General features: G+C 36.8%; 1 protein-coding gene across 12 annotated transcripts in view; it reads left to right on the forward strand.

The window, feature by feature from the left end:
- Nucleotides 1-16,470, forward strand: part of TSBP1 (testis expressed basic protein 1) — a 170,717-nt gene that overhangs the window by 39,996 nt on the left and 114,251 nt on the right. For 10 of the 12 annotated variants that reach the window (XM_059880620.1, XM_059880625.1, XM_059880621.1 and 7 more), the window contains 3 exons: nt 263-283; nt 970-987; nt 8,239-8,259. The exons of the other annotated variants lie outside the window; for them this stretch is intronic. In XM_059880620.1, coding sequence (XP_059736603.1) covers nt 263-283; nt 970-987; nt 8,239-8,259 — 60 coding nt within the window. The remainder of the gene's footprint in view (nt 1-262; nt 284-969; nt 988-8,238; nt 8,260-16,470) is intronic. 12 annotated transcript variants of the gene reach the window in all.

The following is a 16,470-nucleotide window of genomic DNA, read 5'->3' on the forward strand; positions in this document are numbered from 1 at the left end:
GGCTTTTCCAGCTCTGTGGTATTTTAATTTCCATGAGAAATTAGATAAAAGGAAAATAACTTCCCCCTTTCTTATCCTTTTAAAATGATTGTGTTACTGTACAAGAAAGATTAAAGTAACTCATGTAAAAGATTTGGAACTTACTCTTCCTTTTTCATCCCAGAAATTCTTGTCTGGAAATAGTATTAGTAAGAATTCTATTATCAGTGTCAATTCTGTTATCAATGTCAACCCGTACTAATCATTTGTGTTTGGATTTTAGCACATGTAGCAGTACCAATCAGTAAGTCCTTTTTAATTTCATAAATTTGGTACAAATTGGGATCGTAAACTGAGATATTTTTCCCAAATATTACCAATTGCATTTATTCTATTTATAAATAGTCTCTCTCTCTTTTACTTGGCAACCTGCTGTTATTAATTTTTCAATAAAAAGAATAAATATTTGATTGAGACTAAGTATTAAAAATATTTTGTTTTCTAAAACTATTCAAAGAGCTTTTAATAACAAAAACCTTCCATACTACAAAAAGGAAAGATATATAGGGGGGATATAACAAATATGGAGATATCAATAAAAAATAGAGGGAAACTCAGTATGATATGTTAGGTGTGGGAAGAAGAAAGAGAATAATTGCAATTAGCATTCAAATTTTTTGAAAGCTCTCCACATGATTTAAATCCTGTATACTAGAGCAGAAAGAAAAAGAATGACATAAGCATTTATGTTATTAGCCCAGTCTGCCTTTCTACTACATTGAAATACACTGAAGACAGTCACATCAGACTAGGACTACTATTTCACCACAAAGAAATGCTAAGTCCTCTTATTCCATTTTTGATTTCTTTCTGGGGGAGGTTTAGTGTCTTCCAAACATCTCTCTGTTGCCTTGGAAAAACAAGGAAGGTAACTATATTCTTGATCCTAAAATTCTGCTATTATATATTTGTTTCATGTTGTTCTACCAGTTACTCCAGTACCTATTGGTAAGTTATTATTCATCTATTTCTTAATTCCAATGTCTTTTTGAAAATTAGCCCTCAAGTAAAGGACTTCATATTTACATTTTCCAACCCACTTTGCCTCCCCATTATCCAGTACCCTTAAGTTACTGATAAATTTCAAAACCATAGTATGCCCAATGACTGGTAAAAATAAATAAATAAATAAAAGATAGAAAATTAAGACCTTGAGGTAGTATTTTTCACCCAAAGAAGAAACAAATTTAAATAGAATAAACAATGTCAGCATTGCTTTGGTAAGTATTATACACTGATACATCACTGATCCCATTTAAATTAATATAACCCTTTTAGAAAGCAAACGTGCAGAGGCAGTATATTGCAAGATATAAAGAATATAAAAGCCATATGATTATCTCAATAGATGCAGAGAAAGCCTTTGACAAAATTCAACATCCATTTATGATAAAAACTCTCCAGAAAGCAGGAATAAAAGGAACATACCTCAACATAATAAAAGCTATATATGACAAACCCACAACAAACATTATCCTCAATGGTGAAAAATTGAAAGCATTTCCCCTAAAGTCAGGAATAAGACAAGGGTGCCCAAATTCACCATTACTATTCAACACAGTTTTGGAAGTTTTGGCCACAGCAATCAGAGAAGAAAAAGAAATTAAAGGAATCCAAATTGGAAAAGAGAAGTAAAACTCTCACTGTTTGCAGATGACATGATCCTCTACATAGAAAACCCTACTCCACCAGAAAATTACTATAGCTAATCAATGAATATAGTGAAGTTGCAGGATATAAAATCAACACACAGAAATCCCTTGCATTCCCATACACTAATAATGAGAAAATAGATAAATTAAGAGAGATTAAGAGAAATTAAACAATTCCATTCACCATTACAACAAAAGAATAAAATACTTAGGAATATATCTACCTAAACTGAAGACCTATATATAGAAAACTATAAAACACTGATGAAAGACATCAAAGAGGACACTAATAGATGGAGAAATATACCGTGTTCATTGATTGGAAGAATCAATATAATGAAAATGAGTATACCCAAAGCAATCTATAGATTCAATGCAATCCCTATCAAGCTACCAACGGTATTCTTCACAGAGCTAGAACAAATAATTTCACAATTTGTATGGAAATACAAAAAACCTCAAATAGCCAAAGCAATCTTGAGAAAGAAGAATGGAACTGGAGGAATCAACCCGCCTGACTTCAGGCTCTACTACAAAGCCACAGTCATCAAGACAGTATGGTACTGACACAAAGACAGAAATATAGATCAATGGAACAAAATAGAAAGCCTAGAGGTAAATCCACGCACCTATGGACACCTTATCTTTGACAAAGGAGGCAAGAATATACAATGGAGAAAAGACAATCTCTTTAACAAGTAGTGCTGGCAAAACTGGTCAACCACTTGTAAAAGAATGAAACTAGAACACTTTCTAACACCATACACAAAAATAAACTCAAAATGGATTAAAGATCTAAACGTAAGACCAGAAACTATAAAACTCCTAGAGGAGAACACAGGCAAAACACTCTCCGATATACATCACAGCAGGATCCTCTATGACCCACCTCCCAGAATATTGGAAATAAAAGCAAAAATAAACAATTGAGACCTAATTAAACTTAAAAGCTTCTGCATAACAAAGGAAACTATAAGCAAGGTGAAAAGACAGCCTTCAGAATGGGAGAAAATAATAGCAAACGCAGCAACTGACAAACAACTAATCTCAAAAATATACAAGCAACTCTTGCAGCTCAATTCCAGAAAAAAAAGTGACCCAATCAAAAAATGGGCCAAAGAACTAAACAGACATTTCTCCAAAGAAGACATACAAATGGCTAACAAACACATGAAAAGATGCTCAACATCACTCATTATCAGATAATTGCAGATCAAAACCACAGTGAGGTACCATTTCACACCAATCAGAAATGGCTGCGATCCAAAAGTCTACGAGCAATAAATGCTGGAGAGGGTATGGGAAAAAGGGAACTGTTGCTGGGAATGCAAACTAGTACAGCCACTATGGAAAACAGTGTGGAGATTCCTTAAAAAAACTGGAAATAGAAGTGCCTTATGACCCAGCAATCCCACTGCTGGGCATACACACTGAGGAAACCAGAATTGAAAGACATACATATACCCCAATGTTTATCGCAGCACTGTTTATAATAGCCAGGACATGGAAGCAACCTAGATGTCCATCAGCAGATGAATGGATAAGAAAGCAGTGGTACATATACACAATGGAGTACTACTCAGCCATTAAAAAGAATACATTTGAATCAGTTCTAATGAGGTGGATGAAACTGGAGCCTATTATACAGAAAGAAAAACACTAATACAGTATACTAACGCATATATATGGAATTAGAAAGATGGTAACGATAACCCTGTATGTGAGACAGCAAAAGAGACACAGATGTATAGAACAGTCTTTTGGACTCTGTGGGGGTGGGGGGAATGATTTGGGAGAATGGCATTGAAACATGTATAATATCATATATGAAACGAATCGCCAGTCCAATTTCGATGCACAATACTGGATGCTTGAGGCTGGTGCACTGGGACGACCCAGAGGGATTGTATGGGGAGGGTGGAAGGAGGGGGGTTCGGAATGGGGAACACGTGTATACCTGTGGCAGATTCATGTTGATGTATGGCAAAACCAATACAATATTGTAAAATAATTAACCTCCAATTAAAATAAATAAATTTATATTTTTTATTAAAAAAAACATAAAGAATAGAGTATCCTTTAAACTCATAGTTCCATTTCCATATACATCCTCTAAGGAATCATTCTAAATATGGAACAAAACAATTTGCATGATGCTAACTGGTTTAAAAAAAAAAAAGGAAACGTAATATTTCAGTGTCTAAGAAAGGAATCAGACAGACCAATCAAATCTCAGTTAAAACACTTACCAGGCATGTGGCTGTTGGTAAACTATTTAATCTCTTAAAATTTAATTTATATTATCTTTATTTGGTATTGTCTTTAGTCATTTCTTTGAAAATTTGATGTTCTCATTCTCATTATTCCACATTTCTGGAACAACTAATTTATTTATAATTAGTGGAAAACATAAACCCCTACTGACAGAAAAAAAATAAAATAGGGAAAAACAAATGCTGGTGACAGTTTAAACATTTCATCAATGCAAGTCAAGCTGTGAGGAAAATCTGACGATGAAGAGACGAGAGAGGAAGTCAAATCTCTTCACCAAAAGAGAGAGGCAGGAAAATTATGAGCTACATTCGAATGTGGTAACATCTGATACCTTTCTCCTACTATCCTCGAGGTCCACTTTAACATACTTTGCAGTGGAGAACTTTTAAAAGAAATAATTTTTCAAAAATTACCAATGAATGTGAAATTCTTTTTTCTCTATTTCCTAAGAAACATGTATAGATACATACTTTACCCTCTTACCTATGCCTCCTAAAATAGACTTTAAAATTTCATGTTCCAGTTACTAGAGGATGATAGCCTCTCTAACTCTTTTAGTCAGAGAGATTACATTATTCTTTCAAAGTAACACCCCAGAGAGAGATCTATTTTTATGTTTTTGACACAGGATTTTGAAGTACCTCCAGGAGTTTAGCTGTTTATTTGGCAGTCACACAGAGCTTCCTCTTGGTTGACGTTAGTTAAGTGCCCTCTAAGTGTAGTGAGGAAACTGGCTATTCTTATCAAATGATAAAATGTTTGGCCATTTTTACTACTTTCAAGAGTAATAGCATTAATACAAACTCTGTTCAATACACTAGGTGGAAGCATGACCTTGACTTGGATGAGATTTTAGGTATAAATTCACCAGCTGCCTATTTTTCAGCAGCTTTTCATACCCCCTCCACATACAAGGCCAGTCATTCTATCTAATGACTATATTTCAACTCTATTCTAAATGACCTATGAGCAAAGAATAAATCTTTAACTTAGTGTAATAAGTCTTTACAGTCACTATTAGCTTATAATTCATAAATAATGCTTATCCGTAATTATGAAATTTTAATACTTTATAATTGAACTATTAATAATATCTAGATATTAATAACTTCTACCATAACAATTTCTGCATGTCATCCCCCAGCTTTCCTATTTATATGAAGTTGTGGGTATATTAATGCCTCCACATTTGTCCTTCAGCCTCAATTATTGGACAAAAATAGGAGAGGGGTTGATTTATGATGTTTCATTGCAGCTTCCTTCTTAAAAGAGAAAGTGGTCTCAGGAATTTCTTTCCTCTTCCACTACAGAGAAATTGATTAGTAATTGAATTTTTGGAAGCTTGAGTTTTGTGTTAGGTTAGTAGAGTTCTTTTCCAAACCCATCAACAATTGTTTGGTTAGCAATCCTAGTGTCCTTTGGCCCCTACAGGGTTCCAGTCCCATGCTTTGACTGGCTGTAATCACTTTTATTAATGCAAAATCTAAGTAGTATATTTCCCCATCTCCTTTGCTTTTAAATTTTTCTGTATTTCCCAAAATGGTTGATATTGAGAAATATATTCATGCAAAGAATAAAGAGAACAGACATAATGTGGCCTTATTTTTAATAGAAGAAATGTCCTAAAATGGCACCCCATTCCAGTACTCTTGCCTGGAAAATCCCATGGACGGAGGGGCCTGGTGGGCTACAGTCCATGGGGTTGCTAGGAGTCAGACACGACTGAACGACTTCACTTTCACTTTTCACTTTCATGCATCGGAGAAGGAAATGGCAACCCACTCCAGTGTTCTTGCCTGGAGAATCCCAGGGATGGCGGAGCCTGGTGGGCAGTCGTCTCTGGGGTGGCACAGAGTCGGACACGACTGAAGCGACTTAGCAACAGCAGCAGCAGCAATGGTTTTTGCTCAAATATTTTCAAGATAAGACAAGGAATAAATAAATTAAGTGACAGACTTAGAAGAATTAAATAATGGAAAATGAAGAACAGAACAGACACATTATGAGATTAGACTCTGAAGTAGAAAAAAAATAGGAGCAAAATTTAAATAAATGTTTCAATTTTCATAAAAATCGAGAAGAAAAGAGAGTAGCTTAACTCAACTCCATTTGCCCACTCTAAACATATGAAAGACTTAGGCCTATAGAAGATCAGGAATTGAAGCTCCTGAGACTTTTCATTTGTCATTATAATTTTTCCTGTTCTATACCGCACAATTCCACTCATCTCACATGCTAGTAAAGTAATACTCAAAATTCTCCAAGCCAGGCTTCAGCAATACGTGAACCGTGAACTTCCAGATGTTCAAGCTGGTTTTAGAAAAGGCAGAGGAACCAGAGATCAAATTGCCAACATCCGATGGATCATGGAAAAAGCAAGAGAGTTCCAGAAAAACATCTATTTCTGCTTTATTGACTATGCCAAAGCCTTTGACTGTGTGGATCACAATAAACTGTGGAAAATTCTGAAAGAGATGGGAATACCAGACCACCTGACCTGCCTCTTGAAAAACCTGTATGCAGGTCAGGAAGCAACAGTTAGAACCGGGCATGGAACAACAGACTGCTTCCTAATAGGAAAAAGAGTATGTCAAGGCTGTATATTGTCACCCTGCTTATTTAACTTATATGCAGAGTACATCATGAGAAACACTGGTCTAGAAGAAGCACAAGCTGGAATCAAGATTGCTGAGAGAAATCTCAATAACCTCAGATATGCAGATGACACCACCCTTATGGCAGAAAGTGAAGAGGAACTAAAAAGCCTCTTGATGAAAGTAAAAGAGGAGAGTGAAAAAGTTGGCTTAAAGCTCAACATTCAGAAAATGAAGATCATGGCATCTGGTCCCCTCACTTCATGGGAAATAGATGGGGAAACAGTGTCAGACTTTATTTTGGGGGGCTCCAAAATCACTGCAGATGGTGATTGCAGCCAGGAAATTAAAAGATGCTTATTCCTTAGAAGCAAAGTTATGACCAACCTAGAGGCCCGCCTAGTCAAAGCTATGGTTTTTCCAGTGGTCATGTATGGATGTGAGAGTTGGACTGTGAAGAAAGCTGAGTGCCGAAGAATTGATGCTTTTGAACTGTGGTGTTGGAGAAGACTCTTGAGAGTCCTTGGACTGCAAGGAGATCCAACCAGTCCATTCTAAAGGAGATCAGTCCTGGGTGTTCTTTGGAAGGACTGATGCTAAAGCTGAAACTCCAATACTTTGGCCACCTCATGCGAAGAGTTGACTCATTGGAAAAGACTCTGATGCTGGAAGGGGTTGGGGGCAGGAGGAGAAGGGGATGACAGAGGATGAGATGGCAGGATGGCATCACCGACTCGATGGACATGAGTTTGGGTGAACTCCAGGAGTTGGTGATGGACAGGGAGGCCTGGCGTGCGATTCATGGGGTCACAAAGAGTCAGACACAACTGAGCGACTGAAATGACTTAACTGAACTGAACTGATACCCTTGGAAAATGTGCAAGTAAAAACTCTAATCTTAAATGGTTACATGTTTTACACATGCTACTTATTAAACCATATTTAAATTTTCTGGTTAAAACCCAGAGGTTATCAGAAAGAAAAAAATTGAAAAATTATGACAAAAATTTTTAAATTGACAATTATAAATAAATGTTCTCTACTGCAAAAGGAATATGAGAGCTGACATGGTGGTTAGAGGTTTAAAATGGAGAGAGAATATTGAAAGACAGAAAAAAAGAAGAGAAACTTAAAATAGTAATCTTGAACTGATGATCATTCTCCTAAAATGTTGTGACTCTTGCCCTAGTTAAGAATCTTAGAAACAAAAATTTTTCATCAGAAAAGTGAATTTCACTCATATAACCCATTAAACAGGCCTTCCTAAAGGAAATCAACCTGGAATATTTACTGGAAGGACTGATACTAAAGTTAAAACTCCAATACTTTGGCCACTGATGTGAAAAGCCTACTTGTTGGAAAAGACCCTGATGCTGGGGAGAATGGGACAACAGAGGATGAGATGGTTGGATGGCATCACCAACTCAATGGACATGAGTTTGACATGGGGTCGCAGAGTCAGACATGACTTGGCAACTGGACAATAACAACAACAACAAAAATGATCTTGATATTTAGGTTATTCAAGTGTAGTTAAGATTGAATTAATACAGAATAGAATATTGATATAAGACATACTGTTTCCCCAAAGTCCCTTTTCTGATGTTCCTAGTGGGGTTTTCAATGGGAACCAAGTACATAATTTTTTAAATAATAATTTTTTTATTTTTCTGTTTTAGTAATTGGTCCAGTGGCAGCTGGTAAGTTCTAATCGTCTTTCTCAGTTTCTTCTGGTCATCTGTAATACCTGTGTTCCTTTATTTGCCCTGATACTTTTAACATCTGACCAGTCTGAACCCTGAGGGACTATTTTCCACCACTTTTCTTCCACACTTTTTAGTATTATTTTAGGTTATAAATAGTTTGGGGGGTTGTTGGGTTTGGGAGTTTTTAGGGAGGAAGGCTGTAAATTAAAGGCCTACAGAAATAGGAAACCATATGTCAAGGATAAAGAAAAAAAAATGTTCCTTTGGTTAGAGAATTAAGTTACAGAATAGAAACAAAGGGAAACAATGCTGGCAAAACACTCTGAAATCAGATCACCAGAAAGACCATGGATATAACATAATAACAAATTTATATTTTAATCTGAAATATAGGGTCACAAAACAAAATTCCAAAAGATGAAAGGTGGAAAAATAAAATTAGAAAATATGAGTAAGCTGAGAGTATAAGGAAGGACAGATGCACAAAGTAAACAAAGAAAAACAAATGAAAAATAAGTTGAATATAGCAAGAAAAGTTGATCTTTGTCCCCTCCTTCATCTCTAAACCTGAACCACCACTGCTGCTCAGAGACTAAACATTAGGAGCACTGTTCTACAAGCCTTTTCTGATGCTCCCTCCTTAAAGAACAGAATAGGAACTTATGTAATACTCAGGCAAACTTTTAAAAAATGAATACGTCTCCATTTTCCAAAAAGAGTTGGTCTGAATGGATCAACTGAAAAACAAAAATGACAAAACTCTGATGAATGAAATCAAATAACTAAGTAAACGGAAAGATAGTCCATGTTCATAACCAGAACAATTCAATATAACCAAGATGTCGGTTCTTCTCAAAGTAATCTATAGATTCAATGCAGTTTCAATCAAAATACTAGGAAGATATTTTGTAAATGCTGAAAAACTGATTCAAAAGTGTATATGAAGTACCAAAAGACAGAATAGCCAATACAATATATTGAAAGAGAAGAACAAAATTGGAGGATCGACATTATCCAACTTAAAGACTTATATATAAAGCTACAGTAATCCAGACAGTGTGGTATTGGTGACAAAAAAAAAAAAACAAATAGATCAGTAGAACAGAATAGACAGCCCAGAAATAGCCCTACTTGCATATATAGAGTCAACTAATCTTTGACAAGGGACCAAAGGCAGTATGCTGGAGCAAAGATAAACTTCAACAAATGGTGTTGCAATACCTGCACATACACTTGGAAAAACTGAACCTTGACCCAGATCTTACTTAACTCAAAATGGATCACATCCCTAAATATAAAACCCAAAATTTTAACACTCCTTGGAGATAGCATAGGAGTAAATCTAGATGATGTTGGGAATGGTAATAACTTTCTAGATACAAAACTAAGAGCAGAATTTATAAGAGAAATAATTGATAAGCTGACTTCTTTAAAGTTTTCTCCTCTGCAAAGGCACTATCAAGAGAATTAGAAAATATGCCATGGACTGACAAAACATGTTTGCAAAGACACTGTAATCTAAAACATACAAAGAACTCTTAAAATTCAATAATAAGAAAACCAGTTAAAAAATGAGCTAAAGACCTTAACAGATACCTCACCAAAGAAGATATATGGATGGAAAATAAACATTTAAAAAGATGTTCAACATCATATGTCATCAAGGAATACGAATTAAAAATTAGATACCACTGCATACCTATTTAGAATGGTCAAAAATCAGAATAGTGACAATACCAAATGCTGACAGGGATATGAAGCGACTTTGCTGAAGGAAATGCAAAATGGTATAGCCATTTTGGAAGACAATTTGGCTGTTTCTTGTAAGTCTAAACATACTCTTAACATACAATTTGTCAGTCATGCTCCTTGGTATATACTCAGGGGATTCAAAATGTATGTCTACACTAAAACCTGCACACAGATTTTCACAGCAGCTTCAACTGTAATCATCAAAACTTGGAAGCAAACAAGATGTTCTTCAAACTGTGGTACATCCAGGCAATGGTATATCATTCAACACTAAAAAGAAATGAGCTAAAAATCATGAAAAGACAGAGAGGAAACTTAAATGCATATTACTAAATAAAAGAAGCCAATCTGAAAAAGCTATATACTGTATAGTGAAGTGAAGTCACTCAGTCGTGTCCAACTCTTTGCAACTCCATGACCTGTATAACCTGCCAGGCTCCTCTGTCCATGGGATTTTCCAGGCAAGAATACTGGAGTGGGTTGCCATTTCCTTCTCCAGGGGATCCTCCCAACCCCAGGGATCGAACCCGGGTCTCCCACATTGTAGGCAGATGCTTTTACCATCTGAGCCACAAGGGAAGTATACTGTTTGATCATATACTGTATGATCCCAACTATATGACATTCTTGAAAGACAAAATTATGGAGACAGTCATTGCCAGAGGTGAGGTGTGGAGTAGGGAAAGATGTAAGGAAACATGAATAGGTGGAGCACGATAATTTTGAGTGCAATGAAATACTATGTACGATAATATAATGCTATATATGTCACTGAACATTTCCCCAAACCCATAGAATATATCACACCAAAAGTGAATCATACGCATGAAACAGGACACTCAAAGCTGGTGCATTGGGACAACCCTGAGGGATGGTATGGGGAGGGACGTGGGAGGGGGGCTCAGAATGGGGGACATATGTACACCCATGGCTGATTCATGTCAATGTATGGTAAAAACCACTACAATATTGTAATATAATTAGCCTCCAATTAAAATAAATTATTTTTAAGATATATATACATATATATATATAATGGAATATTCAGTACAGTTCAGTTCAGTTGCTCAATCGTGTCCAGCTCTTTGCAGCCCACTGGACTGCAGCATACCAGGCCTCCCTGTCCATCACCAACTCCCAGAGTTTACTCAAATTCATGTCCATTGAGTGGGTGATGCCATCCAACCATCTCATCCTCTGTCGTCCCCTTCCCCTCCTGCCCTCAGTCTTTCCCAGCATCAGGGTATTTTCAAATGAGTCAGTTCTTCACATGAGGTGGCCAAAGTACTGGAGGTTCAGCTTCAACATCAGTCCTTCCAATGAACACCCAGGACTGATCTCCTTTAGGATGGACTGGCTGGATCTCTTTGCAGTCCAAGGGACTCTCAAGAGTCTTCTCCAACACCACAGTTCAAAAGCAGCAATTCTTCAGTGCTTAGCTTTCTTTATAGTCCAACTCTCACATCCACATGACTACTGGAAAAACCATAGCCTTGACTAGGCGGACCTTTGTGGGCAAAGTAATGTCTCTGCTTTTCAATATGCTATCTAGGTCGGTCATAACTTTCCTTCCAAGGAATAAGCGTCTTTTAATTTCATGGCTGAAATCCTACTCAGCCATAAAAATGAAATATTGCCATTTGTGACATGGATGAATCTAGAGGCTATTATGCTAAGTGAAATAAATCAGACAAAGATTTTTAAAAAAGTGAATCATAATGTAAACTACAGACTTTGGATGAGTATGATATGTCAATCTATGTTTGTCAGTTTAACAAATGTACCACTCTGGTGGGGGATATTGATAATGCAGAAGGCTGTGCATCTGTAGCAGTAGAAGGAATATGGGAAATCATATTTTCTTCTTAAAATTGCTGTGAACTTAAAACTGCTCTTAAAAATGCTTACTAAAAATTAGCGTAGTATATTTTTAATGATCCAACTATGAAATTATAAGAAAAGTAAAAGAATATAAAATCTATACTATGAAAATATCAATTTTTAAAGCAGGAGTGGGTAAATTAATATCACAAAAAGTAGACCTCAAAGCAAAACTTACCAGAAACAATGAAGGACATGACATTAAGATAAGAAAAAAATCAAAACACCAAGAAGACATAGAAATCCCAAATATGTATGTACCAAACAGAGCTTTAAAAAATACAGAAAAGAAAACTAATAGGAATGAGAAGAGAAACAATAAAACTCACAATTACAGCTGGGAAATTCAAAACCTCATTCTCAGCAACTGATAGAACTACGAAATAGAGCATGAAAGAGGTGAGAGAATTAGCCAGGCAGATATCTAAAGGGCAGTATCTCAGGCAGAGAGGACAATGAGCAAACCACTCTGTGATAGAAACATTTCTGAACTCTTTGAAGAAAAACAAGAAATCACATGCAGCTGGAGCATAAAGAGATAAAGAGAAGCTATCAGAGAGCTATGAGGGGATAGATGTTCTAAGGCCTTCCTTGGAAAGGCACTGTAATGAGTTTGGCTTAAACAAGATGAGGAATCGTTAGTAGATCTTAACTAGAGTGATCCAATCTGACTGAAACTTTAAAAGGATACCTGTAGCTACTATATTGGAAAGTTGACTGGCAGACAGGGGTGAAAGCAGTAAGATCAGTTAGGGGGATGACAGTAACTTGAGTCACAGTGAGTCATTAAGGTAGCAGAAAGTATGAGATTCTTACAACACATTGAGGAATCTGCTGTCCTACTATAGCACTCTATCCTACTAGAGATCTTGATGATACCATGCTGCTGCTACTGCTGCTAAGTTGCTTCAGTCGTATCCAACTCTGTGCGATCTCATACACAGCAGCCCACCCGGCTCCCTGTCCCTGGGATTCTCCAGGCAAGAACACTGGAGTGGGTTGCCATTTCCTTCTCCAATGCATGAAAGTGAAAAGTGAAAGTGAAGTCGCTCAGTCGTGCCCGACTCTTAGCGACCCCATGGACTGCAGCCTACCAGGCTCCTGCATCCATGGGATTTTCCAGGCAAGAGTACTGGAGTGGGGTGCCATTGCCTTCTCCATGATGGTACCATAGAAGAAAGAATTAGGGAACAATTGTGTTTCTGATCCAAAAATTAACATACCTTCTTGTTCTGATTTTCAGGAATAGCTCAAGTACTTACTAGTAAAATTGCTAATCTATTTCTAGTATTTTAGTTTCCTCTAGGGCACAGGTCGGTAAACTTCTCTGTAGAGGACAGATAATAAATATTTTAAGTTTTGTAAGCCATAAGGTCTCTGTCACAACTACTCAACTCTGCTGTTGTAGCACAAAAGAAATAATATGTAAAAGAAACAGCATGGATGTGTCCCAATAAAACATTATTTGTAGACATTGAAATTTGAATGTCATATAATTTTCACACCTTACAAAATATTATTATTTTTTCAACCATTTTTTAAATGTAAGCTCCATCTTTATCTCGCAGGATGTATGCATATATGTGGCAGGCTGGATAGATTTATTCCATTGGCTGTACTTTGCTAACCCCTTCTCTAGAATATAGCTACTCACTTTCCTCAGTGTAAACATATTTTTTCCCAGATATTGTGTCAATTCCATGCTCTCTTTTCACTTTGTAAAGTTAGGTATACCAAAAAACATCATGAAAAATGCAATAGAAAGCACAGGTAACAAGGCAGACCAAATGGAAGATGGAGCAGATGACTTAGAGGACATGGATACAGAAATAATTCAGTTACAAGAAGATAGAGAACTTAGATTTTTTTAAGTGAAGAGACCCTATAAGAGCTATCAGATTCAATCTGAAAAAGCAAACAGAAGAATAATTGGTGTAACATAAGGAGAAGAGAGGGAAAAGTAAGCAGGGAGTTTATTTTAAAAAAATAGCTGAGAACTTTCCAAACCTGGTGAAGGACTTAGACATAGGCATCCATGAAGCTAGTAGAATACCTTATTATCTCAATGCTAAAAGGCCTCTCCAAGACACATTATAATGACGCTGCCAAAAATCACTGACAAAGAATCTTAAAAGCAGACAAGAAAAAAAAGTAACCTACAAATTACCCCCAGTGAACTATCAGGGGATTTCTTAGCAAAAACTTTACAGGCCACAAGAGAGTGAAATAACATATTCAGAGTGCTGAAAGATAAAAGTTATCAACCAATAATACTTTATCCAGCAAACTTATCTTTCAGAAATGAATAAATAAAGGCTTTCTCAAAAAACCAAAAGCTGAAGGAGTTCGCCATGACAAGACCTGTCTTGCAAGAAAATCTAATCTAATTCTTCAGGCTAAAATGAAAAAATACTTATCAGCTACATAAAAATATGTGACAGTACACAATTCTCCTGTAAAGGTGAAAATTTAACAGAATTAGAAAAGTATAACTCTGTATTTGAATCATGTGTTAACTACTTAGCTATAGTATAAAAGTTAAAGGAAAAGAGCATTAAAAATAACTATAGCTATACTGATACTGCTACTGCTAAGTCACCAGTTGTGTCCCATTCTGTGTGACCCCATAGACATTCGTTGACAAATTCATAGCATAAAAAATATAAGCTGTGACATGAAAAATATTAAAAGGGATTCAAAGTTAATATTTGATATGCAAGGTCAGATCTTCTTCATATAATTCAGTTGAAACAGCCTATTAAACAATTGAATGCAGAAGCAGATATGAGAATTCAGCCATATTCTCTTTAGCCAGACATTAAAAAGATTTGCAAAAAAAAAGTATATATACATGGAAGAGTCAAAGGACAGAACCTTTTAAACAAATGAAAATAAGTTGCTGTTGGCATAAAAATGGACTCCTGTATCTATGAGATGTTTTATGTAATCCTCATTCAACCTACAAAGCAAAAATTTAGAGTAGATTCACAAAAAAAATTTAAAGAGGAAACTGAGTACATCACCATGGAAAACCACCAACTTACAAAGATAAGGCAGAAACAGTAGGGAAAAAAAAACAATGAAAATATCCCTCAAATAAGAAGACAAACAATAAAGCAGTAGGACAAACTTACAGATCATATAATAATCAACTAAATTCACCAATCAAAAGGTACATAAATGCCACTGCTGCTGCTACTACTAAATCGCGTCAATCGCGTCCAACCCTGTGCGACCCCACAGATGGCAGCCCACCAGGCTCCCCCGTCCCTGGGATTCTCCAGGCAAGAATACTGGAGTAGGTTGCCATTTCCTTCTCCAATCCATGAAATTGAAAAGTGAAAGTGAAGTTGCTCAGTCGTGCCCGACTCAGGGACCCCATGGACTGCAGCCCACCAGGCTCCTCCATCCATGGGATTTTCCAGGCAAAATTACTGGAGTGGGTTGCCATTGCCTTCTCCGACGTAAACATTAAACAGATTCAAAAACAAGATCCAACCATATTCTGCCCATAGGAGAATTATTTCAGCTCTAAATACACAGAGGCATGTGTGAAGTGAAGGGACAGAATAATATACTTCATGTAAGTGGAAATAAAAACAAAGCAGAGGTAGATATACTTCAGTTCAGTCAGTTCAGTCCAGTTCAGTAGCTCAGTCATGTCCAACTCTTTGTGACCCCATGGACTGCAGCCCACCAGGCTTCCCTGTTCATAACCAACTCCCAGAGTTTACTCAAACTCATGTCCATTGAGTCAGTGATGCCATCCAACTATCTCATCCTCTGTCATCCCCTTCTTCTCCCACCTTCAATCTCTCCAGTATTGGAGGTTCAGCTTCAACATCAGGCCTTCCAATGAGTACTCAGAACTGATTTCCTTTAGGATGGACTGGTTGGATCTCCTTGCAGTACAAAGGACTCTCAACTGTGGTCTTTTCCAACACCACAGTTCAAAAGCATTAATTCTTCAGTACTCAGCTTTCTTTGGAGACGGAAATGGCAACCCACTCCAGTATTCTTGCCTGGAAAATCCCGTGGACGGAGGAGCCTGGTAGGCTGCAGTCCTTGGGGTCGATAAGAGTTGGACACGACTGAGCAACTTCACTTTCACTTTTCACTTCATGCATTGGAGAAGGAAATGACAGCCCACTCCAGTGTTCTTGCCTGGAGAATCTCAGGGATGGGGCAGCCTGGTGGGCTGCCATCTATGGGGTCCCACAGAGTCTGAAGTGACTTAGCCACAGCAGCAGCTTTCTTTATAGTCCAATTCTCACATCTATACATGACTACTGGAAAAACCATAGCCTTGACTAGACAGACTTTGTTGGCAAAGTAATATCTCTGCTTTTTAACATGCTATCTAGGTTGGTCATAACTTTCCTTCCAAGGAGTAAGCGTCTTTTAATTTCATGGCTGCAATCACCATCTGCAGTGATTTTGGAGCCCAAAGAAATAAAGTCTGCCACTGTTCCCACTGTTTCCCCACCTATTTCCCATGAAGTGATGGGACCAGATGCCATCATCTTAGTTTTCTGAATGTTGAGTTTTATGCCAACTTTTTCACTCTCCTCT

Source organism: Bos taurus, chromosome 23, assembly GCF_002263795.3.
Source record: "Bos taurus isolate L1 Dominette 01449 registration number 42190680 breed Hereford chromosome 23, ARS-UCD2.0, whole genome shotgun sequence".
Taxonomy (NCBI): domain Eukaryota; kingdom Metazoa; phylum Chordata; class Mammalia; order Artiodactyla; family Bovidae; genus Bos; species Bos taurus.